General features: G+C 51.4%; 4 protein-coding genes and 3 non-coding genes across 7 annotated transcripts; 4 read left to right on the top strand and 3 right to left on the bottom strand.

Annotated features, from left to right (window-relative positions):
• Positions 1 to 5,005: 5,005 nt before the first annotated feature.
• On the top strand, positions 5,006 to 5,099 carry BDZ83DRAFT_t75. The gene has a single exon. It is a non-coding gene; the product is annotated as a tRNA-Pro (tRNA).
• A 1,265-nt stretch (positions 5,100 to 6,364) lies between these two features.
• Positions 6,365 to 8,163, top strand: BDZ83DRAFT_738817 (uncharacterized protein; the record flags this gene model as incomplete). Its single annotated transcript, XM_060513031.1, is given in 3 exon segments — positions 6,365 to 6,708; positions 6,721 to 7,135; positions 7,180 to 8,163. 3 exon segments carry the CDS (start codon positions 6,365 to 6,367, stop codon positions 8,083 to 8,085), a joined length of 1,665 nt encoding a protein of 554 aa, XP_060368530.1. The 3' UTR covers positions 8,086 to 8,163.
• Positions 8,164 to 8,636: 473 nt separating this feature from the next.
• On the bottom strand, positions 8,637 to 10,867 carry BDZ83DRAFT_609367 (DNA glycosylase; the record flags this gene model as incomplete). The annotated part of the gene is made up of 1 exon (XM_060507526.1): positions 8,637 to 10,867. A coding segment is annotated over exon 1 (1,898 nt), but the record flags the coding sequence as incomplete, so codon positions are not given.
• Positions 10,868 to 11,206: 339 nt separating this feature from the next.
• Positions 11,207 to 11,298, bottom strand: BDZ83DRAFT_t72. The gene has a single exon. It is a non-coding gene; the product is annotated as a tRNA-Gln (tRNA).
• A 238-nt stretch (positions 11,299 to 11,536) lies between these two features.
• On the bottom strand, positions 11,537 to 12,227 carry BDZ83DRAFT_570560 (phosphatidylethanolamine-binding protein; the record flags this gene model as incomplete). Its single annotated transcript, XM_060504318.1, has 2 exons — positions 11,537 to 11,729; positions 11,830 to 12,227. The coding sequence occupies 2 exons, from the start codon at positions 12,225 to 12,227 to the stop codon at positions 11,537 to 11,539; spliced, it is 591 nt and encodes a 196-aa protein (XP_060368528.1).
• Positions 12,228 to 13,148: 921 nt separating this feature from the next.
• On the top strand, positions 13,149 to 13,222 carry BDZ83DRAFT_t76. The gene has a single exon. It is a non-coding gene; the product is annotated as a tRNA-Asn (tRNA).
• Positions 13,223 to 16,707: 3,485 nt separating this feature from the next.
• On the top strand, positions 16,708 to 18,090 carry BDZ83DRAFT_749174 (uncharacterized protein; the record flags this gene model as incomplete). The annotated part of the gene is made up of 1 exon (XM_060513731.1): positions 16,708 to 18,090. One exon carries the CDS (start codon positions 16,708 to 16,710, stop codon positions 18,088 to 18,090), a length of 1,383 nt encoding a protein of 460 aa, XP_060368527.1.
• Positions 18,091 to 18,752: the final 662 nt, after the last annotated feature.

Here is an 18,752-nt window from a genome sequence, read left to right as displayed (position 1 = left end):
CGGTTTTTGTGCTCTGGCGGTGTGTGAGTGAAAATCCGCTTGTTTGCCGAACTACCTGGGAATGCGGATAACCCGTGGCCTAGGCACGAATAGGCGAAGATGGGAGCGGAGATCGGATGCTCTCAACATTGTCACCTTAACACTAAATATTGACCCATGAGGGTGGGCATCATAGCAGATGAGCCCGGCAGGTTGGCAAGGGGGCGTGATCTGGCGAGGCCCAGTTCTTCTAGTCATGGACCTAATTCCACCAATGCGAAAACGACTCAAGTTCTGTTGGATGGTCGTGTGTGCCCCCGGCACTCACTCCAGAAACGTGATGGGTTGTGATGTGTGCCAAGAAAATTCTGGAAAGGAGTCGCCAAGACTTTTCAATAGAGTGTGCCAAGACATTCTGGCACCCATAGATCGGCGCACATTTGGGCTGCGCTGGCCGAGGTTCCCGGTCCAATCGAGACAACTCAGTCGTGAAGAGCTTTGTTCTGCTCGAGAGACCAGCCAAACCTCTGTGGTTTTTTGACTTTTTGGTGTTTCTCGATGAACTCTCTTCTGTTTCCGCGATGCTCACACTGGGAGCCGAGTTTAGAGATTCATCGGCTTCCGTACGGACTGAGCCGGGAGGCCTCCCCAGGAACCACAATCGGTCATAAGGGGCACTCCGACTCGCCGCTCGGCCGTTTGTGGGGGTCGGAGTCGCCCGGCCACAGTCTGGCCAGAATTGTTAGCTGAGGGGGTCATGGCCCATGGGTGGATAATGTCTTTGTGTGAGAAGCCCACCCCGAGATTGCGCCCCAAAAGGGATTACGGGACAATAAGCATCGGTCAGGAATTGCCAAAGTACCAAAGCCGGGCTGGACCAACAGACCCCCTGGGCTGACAGCAATCAACATTGCCCATCAAGGCTCGCAAGACTTTCGACATTCAAATTGACCGCCCACGAGACTCTGGAGGGGCCAATCCGGATGTCGGGGCCACATTGAGATCAACGTTGTGTGAGTGGTATTCTTCTCCCGCTTCTTTCTCTTGCTTCATGCTCTGCGCTCCCGTGTGTCAAAAACTCCACTCTGAGATATAAAACACAAAGCTCTATGTTGGAGACTCTTGCCAGCCGCGCCAGACAGACGTGCCAGTTTTCCTTGGATAGTGCATCATCTCCCTTTCCTCGTATAATGAGGGGAGGTTGTGTCTAGTTCGCAATCTATCTGCATTCTCTCTTTTCAGGTGAACGACCTAGGCTGACCCCTGATCTTCATTGTGAAGCAGCAGTAAGCGCCTTTACGCACTGGACTACTACCTCACCCAGCCACCTCTCATAAATGGCAAGATCTTAAGACAGGGGTCTGTTGACTATAGGCCAACTTATGCTATCTTTTCCAGACTTGCTTACACCCATGATCAAGCATCGTACAGATTGCCTTGCCGCATGTGGGCTGGGATGTCGCGATTACAACATTACGCCTGACCCTCAGGCACAGAGTTACATCCGCAGATACAACATGCGAGGAACGCACTCTTTCTGGATGGACGGGATGCCGTCAGGGCGATCATTGGGTTCGGACGAATCCGTGGCGATTTGCCCATGGGAGAACTTCCAAGGGCAGAACTCGTACTTTGCAGGCCAATAATGCCTCCTATTAATGCCTCGGGGCCGTTCTGGGTACAATAGTTGATTCCATCTCCGCTTACCTAACAACCTTCGTCTCAATCTTGAAAGTCCAGATGTGTCAACAATCAAGAGAATAATGTTGTTTAGGCGGCTTTTGTGCTTGCGAAGTGCAATTACTGCACTTGATTCGGAGCGCTGACTCGGGTCATCCGGAGTGTATAAACTGAGGTTCTACATCCCCTCATCCCGCCTTTGAATTAAGTATACGGGAATGAGCAGAACCCCAGCTTTGCACACTAAGCGTCGGTAATGATTGCAAACTAATCTAGCTCTTCGGAAAACGATTCCGTCCGCGATATCCAATTTGTTTGCTCCATTGCCCTGGACACATCATACCCATGGCGCCGAGATCAGAACCCTTGCCAAGGCCCGTATTACTATGCAAATACACAGATACCCCCAGCGTAATCCGTGCCACCTTGAGATTCTCCCTGTCAAGCAGGAACTTTTCATCCGCATACAATGTCTGCAAATACTCGGCGGTTTGTAAAGATGATGGCGAGAGATCGCGCGAGGATGGGGATGATGGGTATGCTTTCCTTGCGTCTCTCTACTGATTGATCCAGAGATCCATCAATTTGTTCTCCTTTTACTTCACAGCCATCTCGCGTTGTGGACAAGACGTTACAGAAATTGCGGTCTATCAGTCCGCCTCCGATAGTCCTAGTAGAAGCCCCGCCAAGGTATCCCAAGCGACCATCATTCCAAGCCTCTGGTCGGTTTCTGACTCCCAACTCCCCACAAGACCAGGCAGCGTCCACTCATATGACAGACATCTCCACAACCTTGTTCGACGGCGGGCGCTGTGGTGCTTGCAACCGGAGGAAGCCGCCCGTTAGCAAAGCGTTACCTACTCCATCAGACAGGTGTTACCGCCGGACCACTGCCGCTGCAAGGGGAATTTCAACGTGCATATGCTTTGTCCCTCCCCCTAATATCCATTACATGGCTCGGTACATCTCTTCATCAGCAATTGGGGACTTGCTAGAAGTGCCGGCGTGGCGACATCCACTCGGTCTAAATGAACCGAAGTAATGGCCGAACCTCCTCTGGACTTTTGATGTTTGTCCGCAGACCGTTTTTCAATAGCAGTCAAGCCTCCAAGCGCGTGAAAATTGGATCATTTGGTGGCGTTTCGTTGACCTTGTGATAATTGGGTAATCCTCTAAAGTCTGGGTTCAATGCAACAAGTAAGCAAACTAGCAATTGGCGGTAGCTTGACAACGTCAGCCCTCGTCACCGGCTGGCCAAGCTTTCCTTCACCGCATATTTGGAAGTTGTTGAACTTCTTGCAGAGAAACTTGAGCAAGCTGTACTCTGCTTCCAAGCATGTAGAATTTCTACCACTGAGAGTGTACATGTGAAGGAATCAAGGGCCAATGTGAGCTCATTGGTGTATTAGCGGCGCGAACCTCTCGAACTTCGCACATTGAGTTTGTGGTAAATACACTTTTATCTGTAATCGCTGGCAATTGGCGGAAAATCATAGGCATCACATTCGAGGTCGTCCTATCTTAGAAGAACGTTGACCCAGGTTCCATCGACATTGCGGTGCAACTGTACGTTTCTCAGGACCTGACATCCGAGTTGGCTCACTCCATGCCGAGCAGCATGGTTCAACTCAAACCAAAACATTTTTCATCAGCTGACCTGGCGAGACTCACGTGTGAAAACTGAAAAGACTCTAGTGTCATGTTCCTGCCTACAGTACTCCATAAAAAGACAGTTGAAGACCTCTTCTGATGGACTTCGAAATCTCTAAACGGCAAACTGTGAGCGTTGTTCTCTTCCACAAGGTGGCTTCGATTTCTTCTTTCTTCTTGAAGAAACGTCCAAAAGTTAGGAATGTGTACTCTTGGCTCAATATTGAGTTTGAAGGTCCCATGTTACTATCGACGCTCGGTCACAATAACAGAAACAAGATTTGAGTTCACTCTACGCAGCCGTGCGGCAGGCCGCAACGTGGGAACTCGTTTCCGCCCCCATCATTAACAGATGACACTATGGTTCGCTCAGCACTCACGCTCATGAGGTAAACCGGACTTCGCGCATCTTGCGTCATTTGGCATCTTGACCTTTCGGCAACCTCTCGTTAGCCTCCTCCCAATCGAACTGTGAACACAGACTGAAATTGGATACAGTAGTAAATCGCATTTCCTTTGCTGGGAAAAGACTATAGCGCTCTGCTTCGTCTGTTTCCACCTCGCTGTGGTCTCAAAAATAGTCAAAAATAGGACCTTACGTAGTACATGCTCTAGAAGGCCGGTGCTACTGGCGGAAGAGGCAATGAAGTTGATGTGGCATGAACACAGATATTACAACATCAATCAAGTATGACGAAACTGGATTTCACTTCATTTAGAGCGTTTCCGCTGGCTTCTGCCGGGGTATCCATGGTAACTAAGAACGCGACGAGTCACGATATGGCTCTTACAAGGGACGACCCGAGACGTCGTTTTCTAGTCAACACGTGGGTGAGTCTCGTCATAAAGGTGTCAAAGTTGACCGTGTGCGTGCTTTCGACGGGCTTGGTGCTTCATCAACGACAGGAATTGTCACAGTGAAATTGGATGTACTGCTGCCTTGGCGAAAATTCCGAATCGATCGAGCATAGACGCTCATGCAAAATGAGTTAAAGTAAATTTACGGCCCGACTTGTAACCTTCTCAATTTAATGTCGGGCTTCTCGAGCGTGAAAGATCCACCCTGTTCATCTCAAGTTGATGCACCAAGTCGTAAGTGTAATTGAGGCCAAGCCGAAGCTGTCAACTGAAAAAGGGTCACAACATGATGAAGAGACTTGAAGGATAGTTGCAAGTATCGAAGGTCGAACTGCTCAACATCTTCCACGATGGAGAGAGAGCTTGCCTAAGTCACTGAAATGTCTGCAAAAACGCGCAAATAGCCTCGTAGTCCCAAGGAGTGACGGTTTAAGAGACGACTGAGCATTTGGCTGTTGATTGCAGTTGTCTCATGTCGAGCGTTTTGATTTTCCGCGCCGGTACGACTACTTTTTCCACCGAACAGATTTCAAGTTCCATTCTGATTTGAATGGAACAAATCAACTTTTCTACATGTAGGCTACAGGGCGAGCAAAAGGCTAAAGCTCCGTCAAGCTGCTAGATCTGCTAGTTTCCTAGGCTCAACTGGCCGTTCTTGCTAAGTCCTCGCCGGTCAGACTCAGCCTCGGTGACTCGGTGTGGTGAGCCCTTTCAGCCCCACTTTCTTTCTGTCTACCCTCGCCATCCATGTCAAAACTCCACCCCACACATCGTGAACTGATCAAAAATCCTTTCCCGGCCTCGCCAACACATCGAGTTCACCACTCCGCCCTCAGTCGCCCTGATGGTCTAGCGGTATGATTCTCCCTTAGGGTGCATCTTCGGATACAACCATCTGGGAGAGGTCCCAGGTTCGAATCCTGGTTAGGGCCCAATCCTTTTGATTTTCTTGTGCTCACGACTTCGACGATCATATTTTGCAATCTTTTTGTCCATGGTTAGATACCATGAACCTTAGAACTCACCTATCAAAGGCCTGACAGTAGACGAAACCTGACCAGACTAGCTCTGTCCTTACATGAAGGTTCAGGGCTCGCTAACGGGGATTTGGCTCTGAGAGTTAGAATGAGAGATAGATACGTGATAACAAGTAGAGTTCATTGACTGGAGTACCTGATGATCATCAACTTCACTTTGCCGCAACTGCGCAGGGAAGATACGCAATAATCAGCGGTGGTGAACCATGGGATCTTGAAAAGCCAAACTTCAATAGCTCCGGCCAGCTAGTAGTTCACATTGAGTGTTGTCTCAAGCCTAAAGACTCGACGTTCAAACTATACCAGTGGCTGGCGTTGCTAGGCCAACGTTCCACCATGATGTTGAGCGGTAGGTTGTCAATATGGAGATATTGGTGACTGAAGAAGCTACTGGAAAAACAAAAATCACGAAGGCTCTCAAGGCAGATCTCCTCAAGGTCGACTTTGAGTAAAATGATATCAATCTGACATTGACCAATCGGTAATAACCTCGTGTGGTATTAAGTATCGAGAAAATCAAGGTACCGGCTTGTGCTGTCAGGGGATAAAGAGACTAGGCTCATTGGATGTCGCATTCCCGTAATGGACTGGTTGTTGGAATGCTTCTTCAAGCTCATCATCGTTATGAGAAAATCAGGGCGCATCGGGCCACGTATCTACCCCGCCCGCTGTACGTGGCTCAACTTGGAAATCCGTTGATGCATTGGTGACTTGGCTCTCAAACACGAAATATCGAATGCCTCGGTGACTGGCACGTCAATGTCTTGCTCGGCGCATTTAGTGTGGAGAGTTGTTCGGGCCGTTCTCCGCAGATAGTTCTCCAGACGGAATCCGATTCGCTGGTGGTATCGAAATGCATGAGTGCATCTTTCCAGATGAACATCACACTAACGTCCACTAGACGATTCTGCCTTTTCGAGAAAGCTGCGGTTACATTCATGCTACCGTTCAAGGTGATCTGATGTGTCCATCCAGAGGCTTCTGGGCCTGCGGATGACATCTTCCATAACTGTCGTAAACCCCGCCCAGCCCCTGATTTACTACCATGGCGAGATATAAATCCCACCAACCTGTGAAAATACAATCCATATCACACACGCCATCACTTCATCTCTATGTGAAGCGGAATTCTGACGACAACATCCCGTAGTATGATTATTATGGCTCAGCCTATCGAGGTCAATGCCCTCGTCGTGGGGGCAGGATTCGGCGGCATTTACGCAACATACCGACTAACCCGTATGCAACCGCGCATGAAGGTCCAAACCGTCGAAATGGCCAGCGACGTCGGAGGCACATGGTACTGGAACAGATATCCCGGCGCCATGAGCGATACAGAAAGCTATCTGTATCGTTACTCCTGGGATAAGGACGACCTGCAAACGTACCCCTGGTCGCACCATTACGTCTACCAGTCCGAGATCCTGAAATATCTCGAACATGTTGTAGCGAAGCACGCCTTGCGAAAGTACATGACTTTCAACTGTCAGATGCAGTCAGCGACGTGAAACGACAGTCTACATCGCTGGCGGATCGAGTGCTCCTCGACAGGGACCAGCTCCGAAAGAACCGTGTATCATGCCCGATACCTCGTCAACTCGCTTGGCGTACTTTCCAAGGCGAATTATCCAGATATTCCCGGCTTGAAAGATTACCAGGGCACCACGTGTCATACAGGAAAGTGGGATGATACCATCGAGCTAAGGGAAAAGAGAGTCGGCATAATCGGTAGCGGTTCCACCGGCGTCCAAGTCATGACGGCAATTGCGCCCATCGTGGGTCACCTCACTCTCTTCCAACGACGGGCACAATACTCGGTGCCCAGCGGCCAGGGGCCAGTCGACCCTAGCTATCGACAAAATATCAATGCGGACTACGATAAGATCTGGGACAACGTCTGGTCCTCGAGTGTCGGGTTCGGCGTCCCAGAAGTGACGCGCAAGGCGACCGACGCGACGCCCGAAGAGAGAAACAGGCCTTTGAGGAAGTATGGTCTCAGGGCAACGGGTTCCGCTTCATGTTCAGCGCCTTTGGCGACATCGTCACCGACGAAGAAGCCAATGAAGCGGCCTGCGATTTCATACGCGGCAAAATCGACGAGATCGTCAAAGACCCTCGCAAGGCGCACATTTTGAAACCGCGGGAGGCTTATGCGAGACGACCGCTCTGCGACTTTGGATATTATCAGATCTTTAATCGCGATAACGTTGACGTGATGGACCTTCAGGCGAACGGCATCAGACGTCTGGTTCCTCAAGGGATTGAGCTAGCCGATGGGACCGTCCACGACATTGATGTGCTCATTTTCGCTACGGGATTCGAGGCGGTCGACGGTAGCTACACGAGGATCCATGTGACGGGTCGAAATGGCACGTTGAAAGACCACTGGGGTAATGGAGCTACGACCTTCGGCGCCGTTGCTTGCGCTGGCTTCCCCAACATGTTTCTCATCTCTGGGCCGCAGAGCCCTTTCGCAAATTTCCCTCCGGTCGTGGAGTTAGAGGTCGACTTCATCATGTCGATTATTCAGCACGCCGAAGGCTCGCACTCGGATGCAGAGCCAGCAGAAGGTGAGGAGGCCGGAATCTTGGGCAAGGAAGCGGTTTTTACACGTAGCCAAAGGAGGCGGATGATCATGGAGGCCAAGAGGCAAGCCGAGTCGGACTGGGTAGAGCTGTGTAACAGCATGCTGAAGGGATCTCTATTCGCCAAGACTCCCAGTTGGATTTTGAGCCAGAACATTCCCGGGAAGAAGACCAACACTAACTTCTTCTTTGGCGGGCTGCGGCCCTATCTGAAGTTTGTTGATGAAGAGGTCTCTGCGGGGTTTCCTGGGTTTCAACAATCAGTAGCGCATGGAGATGTCGTTGCCCACTTGTAAGCTGCCGTGAGGTTATTGATTCCATGTAGTCTCTGAGAGCATATATTTCAGTGGAATTCATATACTAACTGTATGACCTGAACTTGATTGGTCTATATTCATGTCGCCATGGTTGTTATTAGGAGGCCAAGATAAGCCGTGAATTATGTCTCAGGATTAGGTGAGATAGGGTTAATAATTCCTCAAGGATGGTTGGACCACTGGAATATCTTTATGCAAAAGTACATATACGTGCGATATCACATATTTCTACATTCTACGGCACCGGTTCGCTCGCACTCAATGAGGACTGCCGAGTGGCCTCTAGTGTAGTCAACAAGGAACTGAGCAGCAATCTACAAAGCAGTACTGATTTTATTGACCAATGCCGTGCCGAGGGATGCAAAAGCCAAAGGCCGCCGAGCCCAGGTTCTCACGTTCGTTCACTGTCGTCTCCATCAAATCAATCACTAAGACAAACAATGAGGCACGAAGTAGGAAATGTTCCTTGGTTCTCGCTTAAGAAGGTTGGTGACACTCAGGTACAGTGTTTGTAGGGACGGAATTGTTACGCACTGGAAGCCCGCAGTTCCATAAGTGCAACTAAGCAGAGTTACATCTCATACGATTCCCCAAATCGAAGTTACCTAAGATGAAGTACCTTCAAACAGGGTAAGGTTTAATGGCCCATTTGGAAATTTGTGCTGTTTACATGGTTGCCGACGCATAACGCGGGCCAATCCATTCATATTTACACTACTCGTACCTCTCCCTCACCAAAGCCCAGGACTTGCGCATCCCCGTCCCCATAGACTCTTCATCAATCTCCTCAACCGTAGCCCATCGATGTCGCGCGTGCGACGAGACGAGGTCTTCAGAGCCATCTACCTCGAAGAGATGCACATGCATCGTAAGCTTCAGGTGAGAAAAAAGCCACGGCACGCTGCCCAGCTCCCCAGCATGTTTCAGCCTCCACTTCTTGTCTCCACCACCGCCGATGAGTCCCGAGATATATCCCTGAGCGTCCTTCTTCCGCGACGTCGCGGTGTTGCCGCTGGTAGACGGCAGCGTGTGGCTGGGCAACTCCCACAGCCCGGCGAGGAGTCCCTTCTCCGGACGCCTGTGTATTAGGAATCGACCGTCGTCGCTACGCCGGACTGCGCAGACCAGGGCCTCTTCCTCTCTAACTGCCTTCTTGACCACCTTGAGGGGGAACTTTCGAGCGTGTTCCGCGATGATTTCTAGTGTTCTTGCATCAATTTGGGCAACCCTAGGCTGCGCTTCCTCCTTCTTCTTTGCCGTCTTCGAGGTGAAAAAGGCGGATAATGTCGCCTGCTTTGGCCCCGGTTGTGTCTTTACGCCTTTCTTAGCCCCCTTTGCCGGCTTCCGCTTGAGCGACTCAGCTTCGGAATCTTCCTCAGAGGGGGTGGTCTCGCCTGTGGCTTCTTCAAAAGGTTCGCAAACTGGGCACAGGTCCTCGATATCCTCGACCTTTTCAGCCGCTTTCCTCGACTTCTTGGCTGCTATTTGGAGACCCTCTGCGTACGCACGGCATGTGGAGGTGACGGGACACTCGCCGCAGTTTGGCTTCGGTGTGCAGACGGTGCTCCCGAGTTCCATCAAGGCCTGTCCCCATCGTCCAGGACGGTCACTCAGCGGCGCATTCTCAGCAAGCTCAGCGCCATCTTCGTCGGTTCCGTCTCTTGCAACCGCCTTGACGAGCGCATCTGCAGCTGCCCAGAGCAAATCAATAACAGCCTTATCCGTCTTAGCATTCCCATAAAGCCCCAACTGTCTGCTCAGCACGCGGAGCACATTCCCATCAACCATGGGCGCGGCCTCGCCAAACACAATTGCAGCGACGGCACCGGCCGTGTACCGCCCCACGCCTGGGACCTTGGCCTCAAGCTCGGCTGTATCGGAGGGCATCAGGCCCCGCCAGGTCGGGTCTGCGACGACCAGCTTCGCAGCCTCGTGAATCCTCGTGGCACGGCTGTAGTAGCCCAGCCCGCGCCAGGCGCTCAGCACATCTTCAGGCTCAGCGGCCGCGAGGTCCTGAATCGTGGGCCAGCGGGCCATCCATCTGTTCCAGTAGTCGATTACTACGGCGACGCGGGTCTGCTGGAGCATGATCTCGCTGATCCAGACTTCGTAGGCGCGCTTTTCGAGGGCGCTGCGGAGGTCGGCGGCGTCGTTTGGCGAGGTTTCTGCAGGATCGATCCAGGGCTTGCGCCAGGGCATGCCGCGGGTTGTGCTGATGGAGTCGAACCAGCCGAGGAGAGCATCGCGCCCGAGTCGGCCTGGTTGACCGTCTAGGAGGAGAGGGCGATGGTAGGAGGTGGCGTGCGTTCTTGATGCGGCGGGCGAGCAGCAGGCATCTTGCGTCCCCGGCTGTTGCTGCGGTGGACCGAAGCAGCAGGCATCTTGCGTCCCCGGCTGTTGCTGCGGTGGACCGAAGAGACGCGCATGGAGTTTCGCAGTGTCTGCTTTTCGAGCCTTGGGATTCTTCTCAACCTTGCGCCTCTTTGGCGGCGGCTCAATGACGTCCTTCACATCGTCGCCGTCATCTTCTTGAAGAGTTGGATTGAAATCTTCTTCCGACGCGTCCTTGGATGCCGGTGGTGAAACAGGTGTAGACTTTTTGTTGGCTACCGAACGTGGTCTAGACGCTGACTTCTTGTTTTCGACGTCTGGATCGCTGTCGGCTTGCGCCAAGATCTTCTTCGCTGCTGCGAGTGAGCTTTGTCGACGGACTAGGCGACGTTGGATCATGGTGATGTTTGGGGAACGCGACGAGGAGACGCGTCTTGGAGTACTAGTTAAGTGGTCCGAAATTCAATTCGGGCCACATATTTGGCGGGTGAATGGCAAATAATTAGCGTCGATTCAGGGACGCGCTCACTGGAATTCAGATCGCAGAGGCCAGTTAGGGGTCCCGGAGTACCGTGGCTCAGGCACAGACCACTACAATCTAGGCATGCACGCAAGACATGGTTTCTGTTACGGACGGCATATTAAGAAACACCAAACTCTAACACTGAACATCTACAACTTCTAACAAATGCATCATACAACTTCGACTTCAGTCCCAATATCGGTTTAAGCAGCAAAAGGAAAGATATCAGTTCAGAGCAAAAGATTCAGGTCCTACCAGGATTCGAACCTGGGCCTACGGAAGGATATGATTATATTTCAATCAGAATCCGACGTCCTAAGCAACTAGACTATAGGACCAGCTTCACGATGATTCTCGATGACGATGCCGCCGAATCTCGCCGTACATGGAGGCTCAATGCCGCGTCTCAGACCACCAGCGAGGGTCGAGAACCGCAATTAGAGCAGCCGGTGGCGTGAAGCTTCGATCCAGGCAGCTTGAAGGACGGTACAGTCTTGCAGTGACCCTTCGCTGACTCAAATTGCCATGGCGTTGGGTCTCCTGTCTGCATCAGCCTCACAATCCGGCCATTGTGCCTCACTCCGTCCAGCCATCGCCAGCGCAGGTCATCCAGTTCACTCCAACGAGCTTCAGGCCATTCTTGTGGGCAAATTCAGCAGGCTTCCATGAACGCCTTTGCACAAATTCCTCTCCGCCAACATCCTCCTTCTTGAGATCCAGTCCTTGAGGTTCCCGGTAGAGCAGGAAGAGGTACCTGTGCGGCTTTGAGCTAAGGGGGAATCAGAATCAGCAAGGTCACTTCTGAAGGCTACCCAAGTCATTGGGATCATGGCTGGGTGAAGTCGCGCGGAGCGGGTCTGTCTACTCACTCATCCTTGGGTCCGGGTCCGAGAAAGTCAGTCAATGCCGGCTTCGTCTGCGCGACGACTGCACCCCCACTGAGCGGCTGCAGACCGGGCAGAACCCAATGGCGCCAGAACGCAAACTGCGGGTTGTCCGGTGTGGGCGCGTCCGGGTCCGTCAGGAAGAGCGTGTACGAGGTACCCGACTCGGCTCCCTCCTCGGCCGCGAACGAGATGCTGGGCGCAAGCTTGCACTCGCCCGCGCGGAAGAAGTTGCCCGCGTCGACGGCCTTATCCGCGAACGAGACCTTGAGCTTGGTCGTCGGTTGGAAACCTTCTGGAATCAGTACCGCCGCCGAGCCGGGGACGAGCTTAGCTTGCTCGAGCGTGCTGGTGAGCTTTTGCGCGTGGTCGGAGAGTGACATAATTGCGAGGGAGAGAGAAAGGATGGGCCAAATGGATTGATGCAAAGTCAACTTCAATGGCGATGAGGGTGAGGTCGCCTTCTTGAAGTGTATTTTGAATGATCGCCTACGGGCGATGTTAACCCGAAGACATGATGCGTGATGACCTACGCGGGGTTGAGCTTGGGATGAGGGGAATCGACGCCAGTGGTGGAAAATTGGTGGCGTACCTGCACGAAGGGTCTTGGCAGATGCAGAGGTTCTCGTTGCTACATTCGTCGATTGTGACTGCCGGACGAAAGAAATAGGGTCATCTGTGCTAAAGTGAAGGTCTGGTAATTGCAATCGTGAAGATGAGAGTCATATCGAATTGGGCGTTGTCTCAGAGACACCTCGAGAGAAATATCATGGTTGATGGTGACATGAAGCCTTGTGCGCTCCATGGTCGACCAGTCGGGAGCAGTCTTCATATCTTTTCCTACGTCATGACGAATAAAAGTAAGAAATGTAATCAAAATCGATCTCTCATCGATATAGCTACTTCAAAATCCTTTTGCGCCTCCATCCAAGGGGGAATCACCAAGACCGATGAGATGAGTGGGTTTGACAAACCAACCAATAATTGTTCATCAAGAAAGCTTATTCCCAATGGGGGAGTTTGGTGCGAAGCGTCACTTCTCGTGCATCTTAGATCGCCGTACTCCGGACTATTCCGTGAGGCATTCTGATTGTCTAAGGCACGCGCATCCTCGGCCATGCCAAAGGTTCGCTCCTTCTTTTCCTCTTTCCCTTCCAACACAAGCCACCTGTATCGCGACCACTTTGGTGATTGGATCTGGGGTCGGAGCTGGGCAGGGGCCTGGGGCAAAACGCGGAGACGAAATTGAATTCTCTTACTAACCCGCTAAATGCGCCCGAATCACCATCCAATCATATCTCATATCCCCGATGGCACAATTGGCTAGCGCGTCAGACTGTTAATCTGGAGGTTGGTGGTTCGAGCCCACCTCGGGGAGTTATAGCGGTTAAATCCCGCCTTGACATGAGGCAATTTCTTTTTCTTTCTTTCTTTTGCGCCTTCTCTGTTTCTTCTTCTTTTCCTTACAATTGTTTCTAAGGAATTGGAACTTCAAGCAAGATTCGTCTTGTATACATCCGGTGAACTATGATTACAGATCAACTCTGTCCGAATATTTGTTAATCTTTTTCTTCTGCTTTGCGGCGTTGTAGATGTATGGTCTGTTTTCTATGCCGCAAGAGTAAACGGCCACCCGTCCCGCAGACGTACCAAGTCTAATACCTCTTGAATGTGACGTCAAGAGCTTGGCCATGTAGATCAAGCATCACCGCCCAAGAAAGAGTTGTACGAAAACCTGATTTCGGGAGGCTTCCAACTCCTTCCTGGCAGCTTCTACGGAAAGTTCCAGAGGCTGCTATGCAGACAGGCCGATGATAGGGAGCAAGCGTGAATTGACTCTCACTTGCCCCTAGAATTGGGATCAATGAGCCTGAGCCGGAGCAGAATCCGAGGTGCATTACCTAGGGCGTAGACGATCATGAGGGGTCAGTCGGGCGGGCTGCGTAATGGCTTTGACCCCATGACAGCTCGAGCAGGTTCTATGGACCACGGCCGTGAGACATGGGACGAAAAGAAGGTGATCGTTCCGGATGTTCCGCTCCAAGTGGTGGTGGTTGATGATGCTAGAATGCGTCTCGCTACTAAGATTCCTCTCTCGAATACTCGCATTTACTTCCCGTCCGAGGTTGGGCTGCTCGGAAAGACTCTCTTCGGGCGCCCGCCAGCCAGCGCATTGGAGGTCAGTTGAGTCGACCATGGTGCCGCCTCTTGAACCGAGGACTAAATGAAAACTTTCGAAGCGCGGCAGAGTAAGATTTGATCGAGAACAGACAAAGTTCGGAGCGCCGGCTGGCAATACAAGGCTGCTTGCGCCTATGTTGAGATGATCTTTCTCTGCGCTGAGTAAGGTCGTTGAAGCTTGTTGCTGTAGAGCGAGGAAGATCTTCAAGTCAGCCTAGACGTGGTTGCAGTTGAGGAATCCCCATGGGAAAGAAAGAGGTGGCCTCTGGGGGCATGACCTGAGCATTTGTAGTCCTTGAAGTGCGCAGCTACTTTGGCTGAGTGACTTGGCGTTAAGAAGACCATCTTGGCGCTATGAATGCTTACCCCTTGGCGTTGACAGCTTGGAGCTAGAGGCCCATAAAGCCCATGTAAGTGGTTCTTGGCAGAAAAGATGTTCGATCTCGGGAGATGTCTGCAATGCGACTGCATTCCACCTCCCGCGCTCACCTACCACGGCGCCGCCATCTCGGTCCAGCATCTCAGTCAAGTCAAGTTTCCCGACCATAACTTTCAACATGAGTAAGGACCGACAATCGTACACGCGTCTCACTGCTCCCCATGTCCATGGCACACCGTTGAATCAAGGTTTGATCTAGGTACATGCAGCCCCTCAACAGCTTACCCGATTTCATTGTCCGAGCCGCCGCGATTGGAAGACTGCGCTCTTAACTCCTTGAGCCTCACAGGGACTATCTCGCTTCCAAAATCTGTCCTCCATCGACTATCATATGATGCTGGGAATGCCTATCCCATGGCCATAACGAAAGCGACGCCGAGGCGGATATTCCATGTCTTGGGCCGTGGCAGGCAATTCCCACCGGCATCACGTGCAGCCCCTCGTCGTCGGCGGAACCTTCCTTAGACTTTTCCTGAACTTCTTTGGGAAAGAGGGGCAACGCGGGGTAGCTCCGTTGAGTAGCTGGCGAGACCGTCCGAAGGAAGAGCCAAGTGCTGTGGCCTCTTACGCCCGACTTACACCCGCACTGTTCGAGCCGAGATGTCCAATTCCAGCGTCTGTGAGCCCGGCAACGTCAATTATGATCGACACTATCCGTGCTGACGCCCTGGATAAGCTCTCTTGAGTTAGAGCTACCATCCTGGAGCACCTTGGTCGAGCATCTTGGGTTCCTATCACACAGTCTCCATTCTGGCTGGAATACCCTAGCGGTCTGATAGATGAAGGCAATGAGCACGATTTCCCAGTATTGTGGAGTTGCTTCATGAGGAGGACTCGGAACGCAAGCCTTGTGCACCACTCCGTACGGCTCGGAACAGGATCTTCGCAGTCTACATCTTCGGACACCGAGCCTCTGGGGCCACTAGCAACCAGTTGAGGCTGCCACACACAATCCCGCACTTACACACCCACGTGTAGGAAAGCTTTCGCCGTGCCGGGACAATGATCTGCAGAAGGAAACGTCACCCTGGAACCCTGGCTCAAGAATGTCAACTCAACCACATGGAAATGTCATTGACGAACGACATGCGATATGAAACAGCGTACTTCGGATCACTTAGATGAGCTGGTGGAGACGGACGCGTTTACGTTTACGGTGCGGCTTTTTCTACAGCTTACAAGCAAAATCTTCTTTAAGCTCGTCTTTCTATGCTGTAAAATTTTGCATGGTTTTCAAACCGAATTGGAAAGTTGACGGTTGATCGTTTCGCATGAATCGATGATACTCGATATATTCCCAACTACAATGAAAAGGTGCCTGAAAAGTCTGCGCGCTAGGATCATAAACTAATGTTTATTCCATGCCGAAGATAAATTCTTTGCACTAGGCCCAGGAGATTACAAGAATTGTACCAATCATGGAGCTATCCGAATGGCATGTTCTAAACTTCACACTACGTTCCCTTGTTCGCGTGAATATCTCCTCAACTAGACCGACTCCTGCGCAAAAACGGCAACTTTGACTTCAAGTCCACCACTAGAAAGAGGGGTGAAGTCGGATACTGTCCTCCACTTCACTACCAAGTAAGCTTGTTGTCTTGCGCAGCATGCAGACTGGCCTTAATTACACACGACGCTTGCGTAGACCCGAAGCTTCTTGCTGGCAATGACCAAGCTGGTTCCTGGATTACCCCTTAACTCTAGGCCGCATCTAGACCTGGGCTTAACCAGACTCTCGTCCTGGTATCCGACAATCCTTGAGTTTTCATATGCGGCATGACTGTACCCATGATATTGCCGTTCGAAAAAGTCAAAGACGAAATCCACCATGTTAGCTTAATTTCAAGCTCGCCGCCATCAACCTCAAAAGTTGAGTCAACGATTACGCTAGCTTCTCTAAGCGGCTCATCTCATATCCCGAAGGAGGCCGACGGAGAAGGATAGTGATCATGGGATATCGACGCCGAGGTGCAGAGGTTGGCTCGGGTAGTCTTATTCGTATTTCTTTTCGGGAGTTCTAAGCGAGTAGTCGTCCCTTAATACTCACTGGTGTCTACCAGTGACAAGTATAAATACCAGGCAATATCTTCTTCTACTTGGCTATAATGCCCATATCATAAGTCAACTTGACTGAATCTTGGCCGGTTAATGAGGCTTTCTCTCATCTCTTTTTATCAATCACCCTTTTGACAACATTAGCGATCAAATTATATCTTACTACTCTTTCCCGCAACATCTATAACATGCGCCTCCTCGCCACCATCACTTTGGCCATACTAACGGCCGGTGTAACCGCAGTACCCGTCGCGGTGCTCCCCAGCCTCATTCACCCCCCAGTCCATGTCTTCAGAGCTGACCCTGTCGCTGAAGCTGTCGATGCGGAGCCCAATATCGAGGCTCGCGGCGAGAACATCGTTGATGTTTCTGACTGGGAGCAAAAGCCAGAGATCCAAGCCAGAGACGAGGCCGCGGTTAATGTCTGGGACCTGGAGCCACAGACCCAATCGCAAGACGCCCCTCGACTCCAAGCCAGGGATGAGGCCGGTCTCGAAGAAATCGATATCGAGCCAGAGATTGCAGCCCGAGAAGAGCCTCAGATCAAAGCCAGAGACGAGGCTGCACTCGAGAACTATGACTTGGAATCCGAGGTCCAACTCAGTGAAAAGTCTCAGGTCAAGGCGAGAGATGAAGCTGCGCTAGACCACGTCGACATGGAACCTGAAATCCACGCCAGAGACGAGCCTCATATCCAAGCAAGAAGCGAAGCTAAGGCTGCATGGACTGACCCAGACTACCACTCTGGAGGCGTCACCGCCGCAGACGACTGGAAGTACAGAGACAACCTAGCCAAGCTCGACGCCAACAACTGCGGCATTGATTGCCATCGCTCCATCAACTCTTACCGTTCCAAGGTGTCCAGAGAACACAGGCCATACTATGACCGAAGCACGGACTACCACAGCAACAACTACGACCACCATGACTACAACTATGGAGTCCAAAGATCTTCCCGCGCTTCGAGGGGCGAACACAACACACCCGCGGATGACTGGAAGTATAGGGACAACCTCGTCAAGCAGGACAACCACAATTGCGGCTCGGGCTGCAAACATTCTCTGGCATCGTACCGTTCCGTGGAATCCAAGGATTCGAGAATCGCTCGGGAGAAGGACTATCATAACTACAACCACCAGGATGATAAGTACAACAACTGGCACCCCAAGGACTATCATGTGAATGGCAATGGCTATAACCATAACAACGGGCATTACGACGATAGGACCATCAGGACTAATACCTACTATCCCAAAGACCATCATCCTACCAACTATAATGATATCCATCACAATGATTACCATGGCAATAATTACCATACCAACGGCAACGGTTACGATCATCATAACAATGGTCACGACTATGGAGTTCAGAGGTCTTCGAGGGCGTCGAGGGGAGAGCACAACACCAGGCAGGATGTGATTAACCACAACAAAAATCACTACAAGCAGGACCATAACAACTGTGGTAAAGGCTGTCTCCAATCTCTTGCCTCATACCATTCGGTTGCGTCTGCAGACTCGAGGCGGTCCAGGCAGTCGAGACAATCTCATGGAAACCACGGGCACTAAGAATTGAAGGAATGCTTTCGTTTTGATAGTCGAAGAAGCCGGTTACCAACATGATTTGAGCCAGAGACAAATTTTGACGCTGCGAAGCAGGGGACGGTACCGCGATGCCTGATGTGTTTAGCACGCGAGATAATGATGTGGTTGAGTTAGCGTACATCAAGCTCAGATAATGGCAAGCCAATCAGCAATGCGTTAATGAGAATGAATTGACACAAGGAAACCAATGTGTCCTTTGGGGATTGCAGGGAAGTGACGCCAGCGTTGTCCGTCAATTACAATAGATTGATTATGATATCGATGGGGAACACCAGCAGGAAACCTTCACCATCGAATGTGGCTAGACTGAGCACGTTACAATCAGTGCGGTCAAGTTCAAAAGTTTGACATGAGTCACGCGGTCGAGCTGCCGACGCATTGTCGTATAAGGCTTTGACGACCTTCCGGAATACGACGTATTCGTTTGCGTTATGTCACTAGTAACCGTGGACCGTGGTAGCACCAGATCTCTTGGTGACAACAGTTTGGCTTTTCAGAGATCCTTCCACCTTCAGGCTATGTTGTGCAGAGGCTATTACTACTACTAGTATTCTGACTGAGTCTTCAATGGGTTGAGTTCCGAGATGAGCACATAGCGAACCCGGAACCGAAGTCTCCACAGAGGT

The sequence above is a fragment of the Colletotrichum acutatum genome, assembly GCF_030867785.1.
Source record: "Colletotrichum acutatum strain CBS 112980 chromosome Unknown BDZ83scaffold_17, whole genome shotgun sequence".
Taxonomy (NCBI): Eukaryota; Fungi; Ascomycota; class Sordariomycetes; order Glomerellales; family Glomerellaceae; genus Colletotrichum; species Colletotrichum acutatum.
This window is presented reverse-complemented; position numbering and strand designations above follow the sequence as displayed.